The sequence below is a fragment of the Ovis aries genome, chromosome 18 (assembly GCF_016772045.2).
Source record: "Ovis aries strain OAR_USU_Benz2616 breed Rambouillet chromosome 18, ARS-UI_Ramb_v3.0, whole genome shotgun sequence".
Lineage (NCBI taxonomy): Eukaryota > Metazoa > Chordata > Mammalia > Artiodactyla > Bovidae > Ovis > Ovis aries.
The window spans coordinates 56,977,584-56,998,570 of record NC_056071.1 but is presented as its reverse complement, the minus strand read 5'-3'; the positions used below and the strand labels follow the sequence as shown (position 1 = coordinate 56,998,570).

General features: G+C 47.9%; 1 protein-coding gene across 2 annotated transcripts in view; it reads left to right on the top strand.

Annotated features, from left to right (window-relative positions):
* Positions 1-963: 963 nt before the first annotated feature.
* Positions 964-20,987, top strand: part of LOC101118733 (serpin A12) — a 30,674-nt gene continuing 10,650 nt past the window's right edge. The window contains exon 1 of one of the 2 annotated variants that reach the window (XM_042235426.2): positions 964-1,163. In XM_042235426.2, the coding sequence (XP_042091360.1) occupies positions 1,133-1,163 (31 nt within the window). In that variant the 5' untranslated portion in view covers positions 964-1,132. Of the gene's footprint in view, positions 1,164-15,986; positions 16,166-20,987 lie in introns of those variants that run through there. The other variant, XM_012099001.4, reaches the window with a different exon arrangement.

Here is a 20,987-nt window from a genome sequence, read left to right as displayed (position 1 = left end):
CCTCCACCACCACCACCTCCACCACCTCCTTAGTCATCACCACCGTTACCACCAACACCACCAACACCATCATCACCACCATCACCTCCACCACCTCCATCACCTCCACCATCACCGTAATACAAGCCTCATGAAGGCCAAGTCTCTGGTGCCTTATGAGCTACTGTATTCCTTATGCTAGATATGTAGAAAGTGCCTGGATAGTTTAATGAAAATGAGAAAGGAAAGATAAAGGAAGAGAGGAAGGGAAGATGGATGAATAAAAGGAAGGAAGGAGGGGAGAAAGGAAGAGAGGACAGGGAAGCTCTCCTGTCCCCAGTGGGGAGACAGAGTGGACAACAGTAACTTTTCTACACTGAGATCTGGCAGAAGCAGCCACAGGACAGTGGACCCAGTGCAGAGAAGCATGGTGTTGAGAGCAGAGAGGAGAGGAGTTCAGAAAAGGTCTCCCGGAAGAAGTGATGTCTAAACTAAATTTTGAAGATGAGTAAGAATCTCCCAAGTGGGCACGAGGCAGGTACTGCCAGCCAAGGCCCAGATGTGTGAAGACAGGATGGGGTTGTTGAGGAGCGAGAAGCTAAGGATTTGGCCCCTCTAGAGAACAGTGAAGGGAAAAAAAGCTGAAACAGCTGGTGGATTGAAGGGGTGGGGAGTGGTAGGTGCGGATGTTTTAACACAGCATTTCTTCTCTGTTGCAACTTTAAAAGCTTTGATTTTCTTTCATAGGCAAGAGGATTTTAAAGAGAAAATCACATTCATTCATTTGTTCTTTATTCAGTAGTTATTTATTGAGTGTCCTTTATGTGCAGAGCCTAAGGACAGAGCAATAAATAAAGCCACAAAATGTGTTTCAGTGATCTCATCAATAATAAACCTCAGATGTTGTGATGGATTATCTGTTTTATAGTTACTGATAAAAATCACTCCCAAGCCCTAAACTTGACATTCCCACAGTTGCTCTTCATGACAGCCCTGTGTGGGAGTAGGAAGTTCATTTCAGATGAACATGGAGCTGAGAGGCTGACTGTCCAGTCAAGACGCATCAGCTGAGAAGGGCTATGGCCAGGCTGGTCTGACAGCCAAACGCACTCTTTTCCTTTCAAAGCCCTGTCTGCAGCACGAGGGTGAAGCCATGAGGCTGGAACTTGACACCAGGCCGTCAGGTGAGTCATGCCCTGTGGGATGTTTTCGATATGTGATTTGATGTACTTGCTGTCGACGGTGCTTTCAGCCTGCCTTCTTTGCACCGGTGCTTAAATGCAAGGACAGTCTTCTCTTTCCAATATTTCTCATTTCTTCCCCCACTCCTCCACCTGCCGGGGTGGGAGAATGCCTGGGGCTCCCCAGGGAGTTTGCTGAGCATGGACTCCCATTGGCTCCTACCAGCCAGGGGCTCCTGAGGTTTAGAACATACTCATGGGTTTCATTTCCACACATCCCAGTGCTGTTTCAGCCTGAGCCACCTCTGAGAGACTTGGTGTGTCACAAGATGAGAGCCCCTCCCTGGATATTGAGGACGGCCCCCCATCCCCTGGGCAGACAGTCCTCACCTGCCTCCTGGCTGATGGCTGGCTGGCATCTGCAAGGACAGAAGGTTGGAAACCTGTTAACCTTTGTCTGAAACTGAGCCCTCTCCATGCCTTAGTCGAGCCCAGTCTGCTGAGTCATCGTCTGAAGTCTGGGCCATCAATTATACCCAGGGGAGAAATAAGGCAAAGCTTCCAGTACTCGGGAGGGAAGGGAAATATCAACCCAACATGGAAAAAGAAAGCAATCAACACCCAGGTAAGCGGGCATTCCACATAGGCGGACGCCCTGGGCCAGTGGTGGTCGTGGTGACCAGGGTCTCTCTCCCTGACGCCACTTGCAGCTTCGCAAGGATGTGGCCAATGTCAGCTTTAGCCCATTTCTGTGTCCCAGTCTGCAGCACACACTTGGTGCTAAATGCATGTTTGCAAATGAATGAAATGAAGGAAGGTTGAAGAAGGATTTAACCAGAAAGCTGGGTGGCGCCTTCCTGGAGAAAAGAAACCTGTAAACGCTGCCCTGTTGGCTTTGAGGAGACAGATGGCAAATAATGAGACACTGGTGCTCAGAGTGAACCCCCAAGCCCACCTGGATTCCCCCTTGTGCTTCGTGCTGTGACAGGTCCTGTCAAGGGTGCTGAGTGGTGTCGGCCATTGTCCCCACGCTCCGAGGTCATGGTTGAGGGAGGGAGGAGCTGGTGCACGCATGGAGACTGGGGGCGCTACGTGTGGTCCAGTTCCTTTCCTCCTCTGGTCCTTGGCTGCTAGGACCCAGAGGACTATGGGTTATTCTCCCTAAAGGACAACGGCATTGACATTTGTAGTCAGCAGACTAGCTGCCCTTCTCTTTCTGCTATTTCTTTCTCTACATTATCCTTCTAAGGTGTGTGTGAGTGTGTATGTGTGTGTAATAACTGAGGTAGCATAGAGTTTCATCCTTTCCGTCCTTCAGGAAATCGCCCCAGCTCAGGTGCCTGCAGGCACTGCCATGCTATCACCTGTCCTGCCCTGACCTCTCGTCCAGAGGTTTTTGGCTCAAGACTGGGCCCTTGAGGGGAACGACAGGTGGTTGGATGGCATCACTGCCTTAACAGACATGAGTCTGAAGAAACTCTGGGAGATGGTGAAGGACAGGGAAGCTTGGCATGCTTCAGTCCATGGCGTCGCAAAGAGTCAGACGCCACTTAGCAACTGAACAACAACAACAACAGGACCCTCGAAGCAGGCAGGGAGGATTCAGGTCCTGGGATGAGGGATTTGGACCAGGGAGAATTAAGACAATCTCTTATGCAGAAACTGGAAGATACACATTGGGGAAGATATTGGGAGCAACAGTGCTGTGTCAGCTGAGTTCAGAAAGGATCACACTCCCAGTGTGATCACACTCCCAGTGCTTCTTCTCCCTTCTAGGTGAGGGTTGATCAGAAGGGAAGTGTCCTGGAGGTTTGGAAGGTAGAGGCCAAGTGGCAGCCAACACTCTCTAAAGGGTAGCATGGGTGCCAGGCACTGCTGGGCTTCACCTGCCAGGGAGCTCTGTCTTCATGAAGCAGCGTCCCCATCAGTGGCTCATCCCCTGCCAGGCTCCTCTGTCCGTGGGATTCTCCAGACAAGAATACTGCAGTGGGTTGCCATGCCCTCCTTTGGGGGATCTTCCCAACCCAGAGATCAAACCCATGTCTCCTACGTCTAACCTGCATTACCAATTGGCAGGTGGGTTCTTTACCACTGGCACTACCTGGAAAGCCTGCCCTGAGCACACACCTAGTCTATCCCAGGAGCAGGGGGTGCAGCTGCGGTCAGTGCCAAGTTCTGTACTCAAGGAGCTGGTCTCCAAATGTTGGAAGGCCAGCAGTGCAGAAGTAGGCAGGCAGGTGAAAAAAAGACCATTTCAGAGGTGCCAAAGGCTATGAATGAAATAAGCCAGGGAGATGTGCTTCAGACTCGGGGAGATGGAGCCAAGACCAGAGCAAAGAGAGAGAATCGAAGGTCAGAGCCAGCTGCCCCTCCGCCCCCCACCACTGCCCCTCCGCCCCCCACCACTGCCCCTCCGCTAGAGTGAGAACGTGCAAGAGAACTGTCTGGATGGCATAGAAGACCTCTGGAGAGCCATCTTCCAGGTCTTCATTTATTGCTTCTTCTGCCTTCCTGACCCCTCACCCTCTCGTCCCCCTGCTCATTCCCACCTCCTATCACCTGGACTCCATCCCCAAACTCCTGGCTACTGAAGCCCTGATTCAAATGACCGTGGACTTTCTCAACTGACCGTGGACTCGAAGCTCCGCTCTCTACTTGTCTCTAGCCCCCAGCTGCCACCACCTCTGAAGCCCCTTGGCTCGGTACCTCCTGTGGGCCCCCTAAGTACCTACCTTGGCCCCTGAGATCAGATGCACTGGTCCAGAGGACATGTGGCCCACCTGCCGGCCTCCTCCCTGACACCCATGTGGACCCAAATCGCATCTCACCCCAGTTCCCACCCCAGGGTCAGTAACTGTGCTCAATTCAGGCTTCAGAGCCACCTCCGAGGACCTACCCAGGTCCCTGTCCTGCCCCAGCTCTGCCCAGTTTCTCCCGCACCCCGACCCAGTGTTGAGCTTAGACCATTTCTCCCCACCTCCACCAGCTGTACCTGAGAGGTGAGTCAAAGCCGCCAGGGGCTGCCTGAGAGTGCCTGCCTCCTGCGGCCTGCACCCAGCCCCACAAGTGCATATGTGGTGCACGCCTCCTGCCCAGCCCAAGGCTGCCAGGGGATGCCAGGAGGGAGACAGCTGTCACTGGGAGGTGGGGTGGGTGTGTCAAGGAGCTGTGGACATACCTGTGGAGATGCTCTGCCTTCTGGGGTTCCATCTCCATGACCAGTGTCACCATAAAGGAATACTTCAAATGATATGTAATAATGATAACAATCAAGCAATGAAACCAGAGTGCCTCCACAAGCCAGGCACAGCACAAAGGCTTTGCTGGGTTATCTCAATGGTGGGGAGGGAAGTATGCCCATTTTATAGGTGAACAAGTTGAGGCACAAAGATATGGTGAGATTCAAGGAGTACAAGGAGTCTGACCCCTTTCAGACCCACATCCCTTCTCAGGCAGTGACCGGCAGGAAACATCCAGAATGACTTAGCTGGTCATTTGAGTTGGAAAACCATTTCTGGCCTTTGAAGTCACACAGAGGAGCTGACAGGTCGGGCTTTTTCTGGTGTTTGGAAACATGTCTGGAGGGTGTTGGCAGTTGTGTGATGTGTAGGTGTTAGTCCTTACACTGCAGATTTCCAGCTGGGCACACCGTATGTCTTCATTCATCCCAGAAGGGAAGGATATGAAAAGCAACTGGTCTTGTCTTGAGGGACCCTTGCGAAATTCCGAAGTCATGGAACAGTTTATCCAGAGGTGCAGGTGCTTTATACTGTGCCGATCAAAGGCTCTTGCTCGCTGAATCCTCCCAGTGGATTTCTCAAGCATTTCCCTGGTTTTATGGGTGAGAAAATCAAGATCCTGAGAGATGGAGTAACTTCAGGAGGTTGTGAAGCTGGACAGTGGCAGATACAGAGTCTGGACCCAGATTGTCTAACTCCAGATTGAGTCTTCCAACCCCCACCCTCTGCATCCCTGTTCTCTGATCTTTTCCACCGGGAGGGGGGGTCTTTCTCCCCTGCTTCAGATTCCCAGGGCTCTATGGCTTCTTTCCTTGTCTCCATTAATGGTATCAGTTATCTACGTCTTAGTATGATATAGTCTTTTCATACTGTTCATGGGGTTCTCAAGGCAAGAATAATGAAGTGGTTTGCCATTCCCTTCTCCAGTGGACCACATTTTGCCAGAACTCTCCACCATGACCTATCCATCTTGGGTGGCCCTACACAGCATGGCTCACACAGTTTCATTGAGTTAGACAAGGTCCATGTGATCAGATCAGTTAGTTTTCTGTGATTGTGGTTTTCAGTCTGTCTGCCCTCTGATGGAGAAGAATTAGAGGCATATGGAAGCTTCCTGATGGGAGAGACTGACTGAGGGGGAAACTGGGTCTTGTTCTGATGGGTGGGGCCATGCTCAGTTCAGTTCGGTCGCTCAGTTGTGTCTGACTCTTTGCAACCCCATGAACTGCAGCATGCCAGGCCTCCCTGTCCATCACCAACTCCCGGAGTTCACCCAAACTCATGTCCATTGAGTCGGTGATGCCATCCAGCCATCTCATCCTCTGTCGTCCCTTTTCCTCCTGCCCCAAATCCCTCCCAGCATCAGAGTCTTTTCCAATGAGTCAATTCTTCACATCAGGTGGCCAAAGTACTGGAGTTTCAGCTTTAACATCAGTCCTTCCAAAGAACACCCAGGACTGATCTCCTTTAGAATGGACTGGTAGGATCTCCTTGCAATCCAAGGGACTCTCAAGAGTCTTCTCCAACACCACAGTTCAAAAGCATCAATTCTTCGGTGCTCAGCCTTCTTCACAGTCCAACTCTTACATCCATACATGACCACTGGAAAAACCATAGCCTTCACTAGATGGACCTTTGTTGGGAAAGTAATGTCTCTGCTTTTGAATATGCTATCTAGGTTGGTCATAACTTTCCTTCCAAGAAGTAAGCATCTTCTAATTTCATGGCTGCAATCACCATCTGCAGTGATTTTGGAGCCCAAAAAATAAAGTCTGACACTGTTTCCACTGTTTCTCCATCTATTTGCCATGAAGTGATGGGACCAGAAGCCATGGTCATTACTAAGGGCCATGCTCAGTAAATCTTTAATCCAATTTTCTGTTGAAGGGCGGGGCTGTGTTCCCTCCCTGTTATTTGACCTGTGGTCAAACTATGGTGGATATAATGAAGATAATGGTGACCTCTTTCAAAATGTCCCATGCACATAAAATTAGAAGACTCTTGTTCCTTAGAAGAAAAGTTATGACCAACCTAGACAGCTTATTAAAAAGCAGAGACATTACTTTGCCAAAAAAGTCCATCTAATCAAAGCTATGGTTTTTCCAGTAGTCATGTATAGATGTGAGAGTTGGACTGTAAATAAAGATGAGTGCCGAAGAATTGATGCCTTTGAACTGTAGTGTTAGAGAAGACTCTTGACAGCCCCTTGGACTGCAAAGAGATGCAACTAGTCCATCCTGAAGGAAATCAGTCCTGAATATTCATTGGAACGACTGATGCTGAAGCTGAAACTCCAATAATTTGGCCACCCAATGTGAAGAATTGACTCATTTGAAAAGCCTATGATGCTGGGAAAGATTGAGGGCAGGAGGAGAAGGGGACGACAGAGGATGAGATGGTTGGATGGCATCACCGACTCACTGGATATGAGTCTGGATAAACTCCAGGAGTTGTTGATGGACAGGGGGGCGTGTGCTGCAGTCCATGTGGTTGCAAAGAGTCAGACACGACTGAGCGACCGAACTGAACTGATGAGTAAGTCTCAATCAATATATTCTCTCACCAAAAGCAATTGCCTTCATTTTATTCTGGATTGTAGAGCCAGTCCTCTGCAAAAGGATAATCTCTGATCAGGAAACTGGTGGCACCATCTGAGAGCAAATAAATAAAGTGCATCTGCTTACTAGCCCATGCATTGTTTTCAAAAGACTGCTTTTTTTCATCTTGGAAGGAATGCTGAAAACATGGATGAATGAAAGGAATCTCCACCACCCCCACCCTCCATTCCCCACACAAGCACTTTCTCGATGTGCCTGAGCTTCCTTCCATCTGCAGGGTGAGCCCCTGATGATGGCTTCCAGAGCTCCGTCACTCCTCATCCCTGCACTCATGGCTTGTGGCTGGTCCTGGACCCCAGGAGGGATTTGCAGAGCATTGCTGGAGGATGGATATATAATCTTGAGGGTTTCCTTATCATTTCTTCACCCACACAGCTCGACTTCCCCAGCTCTGTGACTTGGTCCTTTCCTTAGTCTAAGGTAGATAGCCATTCTGTTTTCCTCAATTCCTAAAAACTCAGAAATGAGTGCTTCCCATCCTTGACTGCATTGCAGCACATAAAACACCCAGAAGTTACTCAAAAAGGGTCAGCTTTTCCTGTGCTAAGTTACCTACAAACCTCAGCCTTCCTTGAAACCATTCTTGCTACCTGATCTGTTAATTATAGCATTTTTCCACTCGATGGGGGAAGAATGGTCCTGCCCCTGGGCCTCCAACAGCATTAAGCCCCCTGCACTCTATCTCTGATGCTGAATCTGAAGCTCCAATACTTTGGCCACCTGGTGTTAAGAGCTGACTTATCAGAAAAGATACTGACGCTGGGAAAGATTGAGGGCAAGAGGAGAAGGAGCAAAGGATGAAATGGTTGGGTGACATCGCAGACTCAATGGACATGAGTTTGGGCAAACTCTGGGAGATGGTGAGGGACTGAGAAGCCTGGCGTGCTACAGTCCATGAGTCACAGAGTCAGATAAGACTGAGCGACTGAACAACACCTCACTGTCTTTAGTGCCAGAGGATTAAAATGATGAGCAGTGTGTGACCCGGAAGAGCAGAATCAGCTGTTCCTCGTGTCTATTATCTCTACTACTATTATCATTATTTTTTACTGCTATTATTATAATTATTATCAAATTGCCACCTTCACATTGCCCATTGCATTTGATAGCTAACATCTTGGTGGAGTTGGCAAAGCAGGTGCTTCCGTATCCCATGTGAACAGAGGGCAGGAGTGAGGCAGAGAGACATGAGGGGACCTGGGCAAGGTGGCCCAGCTAACGGACCACCATTAGTCCAGCTAATGGACTGACCAGGGTTAGAACCCAGGTCTCCGTGACTTCAGGAGCTGAGCTACACTTGAGTGTCACAGTACAGCCCTGAGATTGGGGCTGAGGGGTCGACTGGGGAGACAGATGGTGCTAGGCTTTTCTTAGAGGCCTTGACTTCATTCATTGTGCACCTGTGATGGGCCCAGGTTACAGTGACCGCCCCCCCCCCCCCCACTGAGCCTCTGCCTGTCCTAGTGTGCAGCAGCTGCAGTCTGCAGCATCTTAAAGCCAGATCTTAGCTCCCTAACTGGGAATCGAACTCCAGCCACAGTGGTGCAGGCGCTGAATCCTACCTGCTGGCCTAGTAGGGGTGAGAGGCTAAAGGCAGGCTCTTCTCTTCTTTGGAGGAAGAGTTCCAGCAAAGAGATAGGAATTTGCTAAGCTGATAGAGTGTTTATTAAGAGTAAAGTACTTGTGGGGAAGACACATGGACGGGCCCAGAGGGAGCCGTGTGCTTTTGGAGTGATTTAAATCATTTATAAGGGGGCAGTTTTCCGGGTTCCCTCTGGCCAATCATCTTGCTTTTATGACTCCATGTGTCCATATCTGGTCTGCCTCAGGGCCCTTCCAGATGTGCATGGCATCTTTTATTCAAGATATAATCAAGCACGGGGATCTCTGGGAGGTTGGCAGGACATATTATGGGCTAGTGCCCTCTCCCTTTGCTGACCCCTGAGGAACCTTCCTGTGCATGTGAAATTTGTGAGGCTTCCTTGACCTTGACTGGAAGAATGAGAAGTGTGTAGCTTCCTTAACTTTAGATCCATGTGGGGCTCAGCTCTGCTCTGCTGCTGACATCTTTATCTTGAGGTGTCTGTCCTCAGGGGACAAATACCAGCCACTCAGCCTGGGGCCCATGTATCTCCTCCCTCATCCTGTCTGTCCCTGCTTCCCTCCTCCTAGCCTGCTCGTGTCTGCCTTTCTCTTCTCTCTGTCCCCAAGCCCAGGGTGATGGGAAAATTTGACAGAAGAGCTGCAAAGTGTTGCCAAGGGCTCAGCAGCTGATGGCAACATGGAGCTGTGGAGAGAGTCCTAGTTTTTCCTCAGTTTCTCCCAAACTTTGTCACTAAATGGCTTCTACATTTAATGTTTCTCTTTCTTTCATATCAAAATATTCTTAACAGGACATACATCTACTTAATAATGATATGATATTCCAGGGATTGTTCTCTATCTGGCTTGAGATAACTTCAATTTTCTAATCCCTATAGTGGGAGTGAGGGGTCCCCAGGTGGCGCTAGTGGTAAAGAATCTGCCTGCCAATGCAGGAGACTTATGAGATGTGGGTTTGATCCCTGGGTCGGGAAGATCCCCTGGAGAAGGGCGTGGAAATCCACTCCAGTATTGCTGTCTGGAGAATCCCATGGACAGAGGAGCCTGGTGGGCTACAGTCCAGAGGGGCACAAAGAGTCAGACACGACTGGTGATTCAGCACTCACACACACATAGTGCGTGACAGCAGTCCATGCCTCATAGGCTTATAAGAATTACATTTACGTGTGTGCATTTGTGTGTGCATGGGCACACGCGGCCAAAATCAAATTGGCATGTGTAATATCGTTATACAATAAGAAATACGTGTTCAGTCTTTACATACCCACCACCCATGAAAGGGCATTCCACTTTTCCACACCAGGGAGCTGTCAGTCCTAGCAATTTCAGCAGTTCTGGAAGGTGGGTAGTGGTATCTTGTTGTGGGTTGTTGTCGTTTTATTTGGTCGGTTTTTGGTTTTTGTGGGTTTGTTTTTTTTTTTTGCATTCCTGATGACTGATGATATTCAGCCTCTTTTTCAGATGCCTCTTGGTAATTTGGATATCCTCTTTGATGAAGTATCTGTTCAAGCCTTTGCCTTTGCTTCTAAGTTATTGTCTTTTCCTTATTGATTTGTAGAAATGTTTAAGAGTCGGATAGTATTAGTCCTTTATCAGACAGACATCTTGTAAGTACCATCCCCCAGTCAGTGTCTTGCCTTTGCATGCTCTTAGGTAACTTTTGGTGAACAAAAATTCCTAATGTTCATGAAGGTCAATTCATCACGTTTTTTATGGCTCATATGTTTTGTGTGCCATTTAAGAAGTCTTTGCTATCTCAAGATCATGAAGATATTCCGCCACACCTTCTAGAAGACCATTGTAGTGGGGTTTTTGTTTGTTTTTTTGCCACGCATGCAGATCTTCGTTTCTCATCCAGGGATTGAGCCTGCACCCCTTGCAGTGGAAACACATATCCTTAACCGCTGGGCCACCAGGGAAGTCCAATACTTGTAGTTCTTGAGGTAAAAATAATATTGACTATCAGCAATTAGTATGATTCATTCTACTATCTTTCACATTTGGGTCTATTATTTCTTAAATTAGTTTTGTATGTGGAGTGAGATGAGGTCAAAGTTCTTTTTCCGCCATGTGGATATTCAGACCTTCCAGCACTGTTCGTTGAAAGGACCTTTCTTTCCCACTGAATTGCAGTGGTCTCTTTGCCGCAGAGCAGGTGACTCTTCTAAGGTGTGTCTGACCTGGATTCTCCAGTCTGCTCCATTTGTCAAGTAGTACACCTGTGCCAATGCTTCGCTGTCTTAATCGCTATAACTTTACACCCATGACTAATAGCTGGTCATGGAAGAAAGCTCAGCGTTTTCAGAGATGTCCCAGAATCTTCCCACAATCATCAGGCAGGAATTACTTGCTTTAGAGCAGAGAATCTCAAATTTGGATGTTTATTATAGCCCCTAGGAGAGGTTCTTAAAAGTGGCCTCTCACTGGCTTTTTCCCAAACCAACTAAATCAGAAGCTCAGAAGGGATATTCAGGGAACGAATATTCTTAAAGCTTCCAGATGATTTTAACATGCTCCCAGACCTGAGACAACTACTTTAGAGATAGCAAGAGGGTAACAAACAGGAAGGCCAGGGGTCTCCAAATGGAGGAAATAGCCCGCAAGCCTTTGCCTTTGCTTCTAAGTTATTGTCTTTTCTCTCTCATTTCTATCTCTCTTAAGCAGCAGGAGGAAATAAACTAGCGATATTTTTTCCTTCTTTGTACAAATTTAAAAGGAGATTTCTCTTAAAATTCTGTGTTGCCATAATGACACATGGTTTCACTTGAAGTTAACCATTGCCTTTTTCTTATGGAAATGTTTATGTGAAGCTATGCTAATGTACTATGCATTTACCCCAAACTCTGTCTTCAAGTCGGTTCCGCCTTTTGGCTCAGAACCTATTTGATAAATCAGTATGTTATACTCCAATATTGTTCCTCTAGTCTATATAAATGATATTATTTGTATGGTGCTCTGCCCTTCTTCAAGATTCAAGTCAATCCTTTTATGGCCCAAGATAAACCATATGGAGCCAAGTTCAGTTCAGTCGCTCAGTCATGTCCGACTCTTTGCAACCCCATGAATCGCAGCACGCCAGGCCTCCCTGTCCATCACCATCTCCCGGAGTTCACTCAGACTCATGTCCATCGAGTCCGTGATGCCATCCAGCCATCCCATCCTGGGTCGTCCCCTTCTCCTCCTGCCCCCAATCCCTCCCAACATCAGAGTCTTTTCCAGTGAGTCAACTCTCTGATGAGGTGTCCAAAGTGCTGGAGTTTCAGCTTTAGCATCATTCCTTCCAAAGAAATCCCAGGGTTGATCTCCTTCAGAATGGACTGGTTGAATCTCCTTGCAGTCCAAGGGACTCTCAAGAGTCTTCTCCAACACCACAGTTCAAAAGCATCAATTTTTCGGTGCTCAGCTTTCTTCACAGTCCAACTCTCACATCCTTACATGACCACAGGAAAAACCATAGCCTTGATTAGACGGACCTTAGTCGGCAAAGTAATGTCTCTGCTTCTGAATATACTATCTAGGTTGGTCATAACTTTTCTTCCAAGGAGTAAGCATCTTTTAATTTCATGGCTGCAGTCACCATCTGCAGTGATTTTGGAGCCCCCCAAAATAAAGTCTGACACTGTTTCTACTGCTTCCCCATCTATTTCCCATGAAGTGATGGGACCAGATGCTATGATCTTCATTTTCTGAATGTTGAGCTTTGAGCCAACTTTTTCACTCTCCTCTTTCCCTTTCATCAAGAGGCTTTTAGTTCCTCTTCACTTTCTGCCATAAGGGTAGTGTCATCTGCATATCTGAGGTTTTTGATATTTCTCCCGGCAATCTTGATTCCAGCTTGTGTTTCTTCCAGTCCAGCATTTCTCATGATGTACTCTGCATACAAGTTAAATAAGCAGGGTGACAATAGACAGCCTTGATGTACTCCTTTTCCTACTTGGAACCAGTCTGTTGTTCCATGTCCAGTTCTAACTGTTGCTTCCTGACCGGCATACAGATTTCTCAAGAGGCAGGTCAGGTGGTCTGGTATTTCCATCTGTTTCAGAATTTTCCAGTTGATTGTGATCCACACAGTCAAAGGCTTTGGCATAGTCAAGAAAGCAGAAATAGATGTTTTTCTGGAACTCTCTTGCTTTTTCCATGATCCAGTGGATGTTGGCCATTTGATCTCTGGTTCCTCTGCCTTTTCTAAAACCAGCTTGAACATCAGGAAGTTCACGGTTCACATACTGCTGAAGCCTGACTTGGAGAATTTTGAGCATTACTTTACTAGCATGTGAGATGAGTGCAATTGTGCGGTAATTTGAGCATTCTTTTGCATTGTCTTTCTTTGGTATTGGAATGAAAACTGACCTTTTCCAGTCCTGTGGCCACTGCTGAGTTTTCCAAACTTGCTGGCATATTGAGTGCAGCACTTTCACAGCATCATCTTTCAGGATTTGAAACAGCTCAATTGGAATTCCATCACCTCCACTAGCTTTGTTCGTAGTGATGCTTTCTAAGGCCCACTTGACTTCACATTCCAGGATGTCTGGCTCCAGATGAGTGGTCACACCATCGTGATTATCTGGGTTGTGAAGATCTTTTCTGTATAGTTCTTCTGTGTATTCTTGCCACCTCTTCTTAATATCTTCTGCTTCTGTTAGGTCCATACCATTTCTGTCCTTTATGGAGCCCATCTTTGCATGAAATGTTCCCTTGGTATCTCTAATTTTCTTGAAGAGATCTCTAGTCTTTCCTGTTCTGTTGTTTTCCTCTATTTCTTTGCATTGATCGCTGAAGAAGGCTTTCTTATCTCTTCTTGCTATTCTTTGGAACTCTGCATTAGATGCTTATATCTTTCCTTTTCTCCTTTGTTTTTTGCCTCTCTTCTTTTCACAGCTATTTGGAGCCAAGATTATCCCAAGATACATCTTATGGGTGAGGGGCCTGGTGCCATTCTAAGTTTTGAGACATTCCTTTCTTTCATTAACAGACTGCTGATGACTATATAACATCCAGCTAAAGACTAGCAGGGGGTACTCTGTCTGCCCCCTTCTGATGCCTATGTCAGAAGCTTTCTCTATCTCCTTTACACTTTAATAAAACTTTGTTACACAAAAGCTCTGAGTGATCAAGCCTCGTCTCTGGCCCCGGATTGAATTCTTCTCCTGCGGGGGCCAAGAATCCCGGCATCGTGATTCAACAACAACCTTTCAATAGGATATGCCCATTTTTTGAGAAAAGGAAACAGAAGAGTCATTGTTTTCTAGGTCATCCACTCACTTTTTCCAGGCTGCAAGACCTTTGTTGTGCTACCCTTGCTCTCAGCCTTCACTTAGAGGACTCCTACTCATCCTTCAGGACCCAGTTCAAGATTGCCCCATCTATGAAACCATCCCAAGCACTTCAAGAGGAATCTGGTGCCTCTCATCCGCTCTCACCTCCCACAGCTACCTCTACCTCAGTCTTTACCAAGCTTGTCTGTGTCTCTGGACTCCCCTGTGTTCCCACCAGAGTCAGGCTCTTGGAGTCAGGGCCTGGCATAGTCATTAATATATTCCTAGACCTCTCACAGGCCCAGCATCTGGGAGAACCAAAGAGCAAGGGCAAAATGGAAACTCCTAGCTCCCCTCTCACCCCTGCACATGCCCAGGCTGTAAAAACATATTCAAGCTACTGCCCAGTCTCAGGGCGTTGCCTCTCATCTCTCAGCTTCCTGCAATGTCCCCAGACTTGACTGTCATCTTTATCCTCCCCGCCATTGATAGACACTAGGCTCCAATCCCATTATCCACAAAGGATTGGGGAGGCCTCAAGTCTAAGCTGTGGTCCCTTGAGGTGCTCGATGGGGGCTGGACCTCCCATAGCCGACCCCCTGATGCTCCACACTGACCCTACCGCTGCAAGTCTACCTTGGCTGATGGACGACTTGAACATGGCTTCCTCTTGCAAGGGTGAGCAGCTCCTCACTGAGATTTAGTGCCTGGCCTGGCCTCTAGCCCACCCATGGCTGCTCTCTGCTGTGACCTATTGGCCCCTGGGAGCTGTGTGTGCTTGGGCATCCCCGGCGGCTCCGTGGGCATCCCCACTCGCCCAGGTACTGACCCTCCCAGCCTCACCCATGCATCTTCATGGGAGTTTGCCCTGGAACCGAGCGCGTCTGGGCCTGGCTGGCAGGTGTGGCTGGCAGACACCCACTGGCCTCACCCTGTCATTAGCAGGCAGGGGTATTTCTGGCCTGACCTGGATTCTGGGCTGGCATCTGGCTGACTGTCAGCACCCATCAGTGTCAGGACCGCCTTCCCATCCGCCCGTCCTTCGGTCAGGGGCTCAGGGAGCAGATTCGCACAAGGAAGCCTCTCACCTGACCCAGGTGCGTCACAGTGGACGGGCCCGCCTCCCCGAATGAGGCGAGGCAGCAGCTTTCTGCTTGGCAGCTCTGGGGCCCACATCCCCACTGCATGATTAGCCTGGTCTGTGTGTGAGTTTGGGGCTGAACAAGCTCAGGGAAGACCCAGGGTCACCCCTCTTCTAGAAGTCATTGCTGGGTCATCTGCTCTATACATTGTTGGGGATGAGAGTCAGGTCTGCCAAAAGTAGTATCCCAAAGGAAGGAAAACTCCTGGTGCTTTGCTCATACAGAACCTATTGTGAAACACCTCCAAATGGGGAAGGAATATTCGAATGATTTTTCTCCTCATTAGCGTTCATTAATGAAAACAGACTTGAAAAGAGGTCCCTTGGATCCATTGCATCATCAGTGGATCTGAAACATTTTCAGACATCATCACCACCCTCTGATAAAGAAGATAAAAATGCCATCTTATCTTAAATCTTCTTAGAATGAACTCTAAAGTAATACCTGTTCCTGAAGGACAACTTGGAAAATACAGAAGAGCCAGGAGGCAGAAAACCAACCCTCGTCTCATCACTCAGAGCAACAAATACGCCATCAAAAGCCAATTTGTAATTTTCTTGAATGATCACAAACTTCCATGTGAAGTTTTGATTCCTGTTTCTCCCTAACCGAAACTATACACTGAATTGTCTATTCATCTCTCTCTGAGTTCTCTTTTCTCAAAGGACTCCATGTGAGCTAAGCTGATAGAACCGCCAACCATAAAGAACCTGAAAAAATTATCAAAAGAAAGAAACGGGAGTTAGAGACCAGAAAATCCTGTTTTCCACCTCCCACTGATGACAGTGGTGATATTTGGGTCGAATATTTAGCATCAGAACTACAGAATGATCTACCTGTAGAATATCCCAGGTTGCAGGGCCAGCATGATTGGGAAATATAGTAGTTGCAAAAGTTATAAATTGACTTCATTAGGGAAACCACACCCCAGTGGGTGTGGTCTAAATATCAGGCAGCTGCCTCCTGAGATGAGAAGCCCCGGAGGAAGTGGTGTGGCCTTTACTTTGGAACCTCCAGCACCTGCCCAATCAGGCCATCTAATTTTATTGGTCTATGGTCTACTTTTCCAAGAGGCTATGGAAGTATAAATAATAAAGCAAGAAAATCAGATCCATTTGCCTGGCTGCGTAGATTTCTTCTGAATGTACTGTGAGTATGAGGCCTTCTCTTTGAAAAGGTCAAGAGCTTCTTATTTATTCCATACAAAGTTTGCTTCAGCTTGAAGGAGGGTACAGTCGCATCCTGGAGGGGTTGTCTAGAAGAAAATTCTGGAGGAGTTCTAAAGCCTGGAAACCCCTCCTTTGAAGAGGGTGCTGAGCATCTCTGGTGAGGCCCTGATCATTTTCCTAGATGTCTATCTCTTGTGCTTTTCTAGAGGATGTGGGGACGGGGATTGCCTAGGAAGATCAAGAGACCCCTCCAAATTGGGTCTGTGTCTTCCCTATAGTTCTGGCCATAGCCAGTCCTGTCTGTGAGCTTTTTGTGTATTTCTATCTCTTCCCAAGTACAGAGGCTGCATCCATCAATGTACTATTCCAGCATTGGGAAAGACTCTGATGCTTGGAAAGAGTGAGGGCAGGAGGAGAAGAAGGTGACAGAGGATGAGATGGTTGGATGGTATCACTGACTAAATGGACATGAGTTTGAGCAAACTCCAGGAGACAGTGAAGGACAGGCGAGCCTGGCATGCTACAGACCATGGGGTCGCAAAGAGTCGGACATGCGTTGGCCGACTGAACAACAAACAACTATTCCATGGAGAAAGTGAGGCCAAGCAGCCCATTTCATGAATTTTTGCCGAATTGCCTTAACAATTAGATTCCTGTTCTGATCCATCAGAATGCATGTTTTGACCTCAGATAGCTCCTTTGTCCACTCAGGGCCTTGGTTTTCCCTTTATAGCACAAGTGGCCCAAAGTCGATGGTCATTCAACCCACATAGTCCCTCATCCTAGAATGAAGTCATAAGGTAGGAGGAACAGGCCAGGCAAAGAGCTGGAAAGTGGTTGAGGATTTGGAGGTCTTTGGGGATGGCTGTTGGCACTGCCTTAGGAGAGGGAGCTCTGTGCTTGCGTTTCAAAGGAGACCCGGGCTGGTCAGCAGCATTGGCATGGACCACTTCTTGGGCATTGCTCAAATGCCCTAGTGCCGAATGCATAGCAAGGGCTCAAAATAGTTCTTAGAAGGATGAAAGCAGAAATCTCCAGGGTTAATCCAGAGATGAGATGGTGGACCTGGGTTTCAGCCTCTTCTTCCCGGGAAGGAGAATGAAGTCTGTTGCCATAGTCACTAGAGATCTTTCGTGGGTCGGTCTTCTGTCACTTTCAACAAGGGAAGGAGGATGTGTCTCACCACCACTGAGTTCTAAACTTGCTTTGAAAAATAATAACTTCTAATATGTCCAGAGTGATCTCTTTTAACAATATCAATCCCTTAAAACAGGTTGGACCACAGAGCATGCCTGAGATGTCTCCTCTGGTGTGGGGCTTTTGTGCTGGTCTTTGGGGATGCTAAAGTACATCTTTAGGAAGGAAGGACCCCTCAGGTGCCTTCTGAGTTTATCCAGGTCTTGTGCACTCTATGGAGAACTTTGGAAAGGCTTGGAGAAAAGCTGGGATCTCTGAGGGCCTGAGGCTCCTTGGGATGGAGCAGGATGCCTGTGTCCAGCCTTTGGAGACAGAGATCCCCGCCACCTCTGGGAGATGGTGAGGGACAGGGAAGCCTGGTGTGCTGAAGTCCATGGGGTCACAAAGAGTTGGACACGATTCAGTGACTGAACAAAAACAACCCCCTCACTGAGTGGAGTCCTTGGGCTGGTGGATCTCACTCATTAGGGCTCGAGTTTTAGGGGATGGGAGCTCGTCCCAAGCATCCTAAACTTTGACTTGAGGATGGATACCACCTAAACTTTTCCTTGTTGCTCGGTTTTATCACAGGGAAGAGAGATAGAGCAGACAGTCAGGAGACAGGAGATCTGGGGAGGGTGGGCAGAGGTCTTTTCTCTTTGAAGACAATGGCTCCAAAGCACCAGGCATGGAACAGTTCTCCAGGACCCTGTGTGTGTTCTCTTTGTTTGTGCTGCTTCCTCAAACTACTGGTGATAACAAGGATGAAAGTACTTTGTAAAATTACAACTACTCTTATTGTTAAAAGTGCTATTTTAGCTCACTGCCCTCTGGTAGCTCAGACAGTAAAGAAGCCACCTACAGTGCAGGAGATCTGGGTTCCGTTCCTGAGTCGGGAAGATCCCTTGGAGAAGGGAATGGCAATCCACTCCAGTATTCTTGCCTGGAGAATTCCAGGGACAGAGGAGACTGGTGGGCTACAGTCCATGGGGTTGCAAAGAGTCGAACACGACTGAGCAACTAACACTTTCACTTTCACGCCCTCCCTGAGTTGCTGGGACAAGGAGATTCCAGTTACTGGGCTTGGCAGGATGGTGTTGCGGGTAAATGCAGTGCCAACTGCCTTTCCCCTCCATGGGTAAAGCCACCCCCACCCCATATGTAGACTTCAAGCACCTGAACTGCTTGTCCAAAGGGTTTCTGGTTTATACCTGGAATATATTTGGTTTGGATCTGTCTTTAGGATAAGTAAGTCCTGAGTCCATGCCATGCTATTACTAGTAGTAAGAGAAGAAAAAATTTTCCCCAAATTACTAGGGAATGTAAAACCAAGATGGTCAGAGATGAGCTGAAATTCTGCTACAGATTCATCTGCCCCCTGTGTACTCCACAAAGTTAGGTTTCTAGTTTGCTCTTTTCCTTTATTTACCTATTGAGTTGGCCAAAAAGTTCACTTGGGTTTTTCCATAGGATGTTATGGAAAAATTCAAACAATCTTTTTGACCAACCCAATATTTCGGTTGACTACCAAATACACACACCCCAAAACAAAAATGAGCAAAGACTTGCTCAACTTGGACAATCTATCAGCTTATTGGGAAATAACCAGTCCCTTGGGTATTTTAACTGATGGGATTTAAAAAAAAGTAGCCTTTTCAGGCATCAGGGACTGGTACCCATCTGACGAGTTCAGGTCGGTTTAGGGCCTGTGCTAACAGATGGAAGGGCCCAGAACTGGGGGTAGAGTGGGCTGCTTGCAGGGGAGGAAGGCCAGACCGTCAGCACTCCGTGAGCCTAAATAGGAGGCCTGTGGGGGCCGCTGTGACACAGGTTATAGAGGTAGGGGACATTAAGGCTTGGCAAGGTGTGGGCTGTGTCCTAAGGGGTGGGCGCAGTGAGCTGATTAGCAGCATCTAGTGGGGAGAAGGGTAAGATATCACTTCTTCCCCATTTATTAGATGAAAACGTGGAGGCTCTGTAAAGTCAAGTTTTCTTGGGAGTCGCCAAACAAACATGTAAGCCAGAGATGACCAATATCCAGACCTCCTGTTCCGTGTGTGTGTGTTAGTCACTCAGTCGTGTCCAGCTCTTGCAATCCCATGGACTGTAGCCCATCAGGCCCCTCTGTCCACGGAATTCTCCAGGCAAGAATACTGGAGTGGGTAGCCATTCCCTTCTCCACGTCTTATTCCAATAGTCAGATCTTATTCCTAAAACTCAGTGAAGTAGGGAATCAACTTTGGGGGTCACGGACAAGACATAACTGTAGAACTATGTATGTGAGTCATCTGTGCTTCTGGGATGGAGTTCCAGCAGTTTCCTTTCCCTGCTCCAAGTTCTGGCCCTATCCTGCCCTGATTCGTGCTCAGCTCCTGGGGCAAGCTGCTCAAACCGCTTCCCAACCCACCTGGCTGGTTATCCTGCTGCTAGAATGTTCTCTCAGCTCCTTGCCAGCCACATCTTCACTTCTTGATTCCCAGGCATTGGAAAATAATGCATATGAAGGTGGCCTGCCCCTCTGGATGGGAAAAACTTCTATTTTTAATCCAGGCAGTCTTTGCATGGTCCAGCCCCCTAACCTGAGACACTGAATCTTTCCCATTTTCTTGTTTTCTTGCCTTCATCTGAAACAACCCTGGGAATTTTACTGATCTTCATGTCTATACTCTATTTTCAGACAGCCCCTAGAGCCCTGGTCCATCACTGACTGTCTTCAATTTTTACTAAACAGTGAGTCATTAGGAGTGAAAGGTATTTGAAGATCACCCAGGCTCAGAGAGGGGAGGGCGCTTCTTCAGTGTCACACATCAGAGTCAAGACTCTTGTCTGCCCGGTAGTCCCAACATTTGAAATAAAACAAAACTTGGCATTTAATAGGATGCTTTTGCCTTGAAGTAACTAACCACATATCTCACACCAGCATCACGGAAAGTCTTAAGGTACAGTGGGCTCCAGGTGAGCTTACTCTGGGACCCCAGCCTCAGTTTCTCAGCAAAGCCCTTGTGGGCATCCTCTTTGTGTTCTGGGTTTGCTCTGGAGTCGTATGGGACTAAGGGCTATGGGAGCCTCTGGGTCTACATCTCCCTGGTCAGGGCATCCAGAGGAAGAGAGAGGACCGCAGCACCCCAACATTGCAGCAAAGAGAAATGCCCCCTCACTGATCACGTAAGTCCTCTGTCCCTCTCTGAAAACTAATAGAAGAAACTCTGTGCGCTGACTGGATTAGGCCTGGCTCAGGCCCCGGTCAGCAGTAGAAGAGTGGAGGTTACCCTGCCCCATTCAGGGCTATCCTTAGAGCTGGGGTTGGGGTCCTGCTCCTGAGGAACATGAGCTGCCCGAGGGAAGGGTAGATACCTGGAAAAAAAAGTTTCCTTAGGAAGACAGAAAGGGATCACGGCAAGCAAAGGCAGTATCTAATAGAATTTTCAGACGCAGGGTCCCAAGCTCCCTGAAGACTCATGTCTGCTGTAAAGATGGCTGTATCCACAGGACCTGGGCATAGAGGGTTTGGGGGCATGAAAAAAGCGAGGATTTGGGGCTCCCCTAGGTGCAGGCCTTATGCTGCTGCTAAGTCGCTTCAGTCGTGCCCAACTCTGTGCGACCCCATGAACTGCAGCCTACCAGTC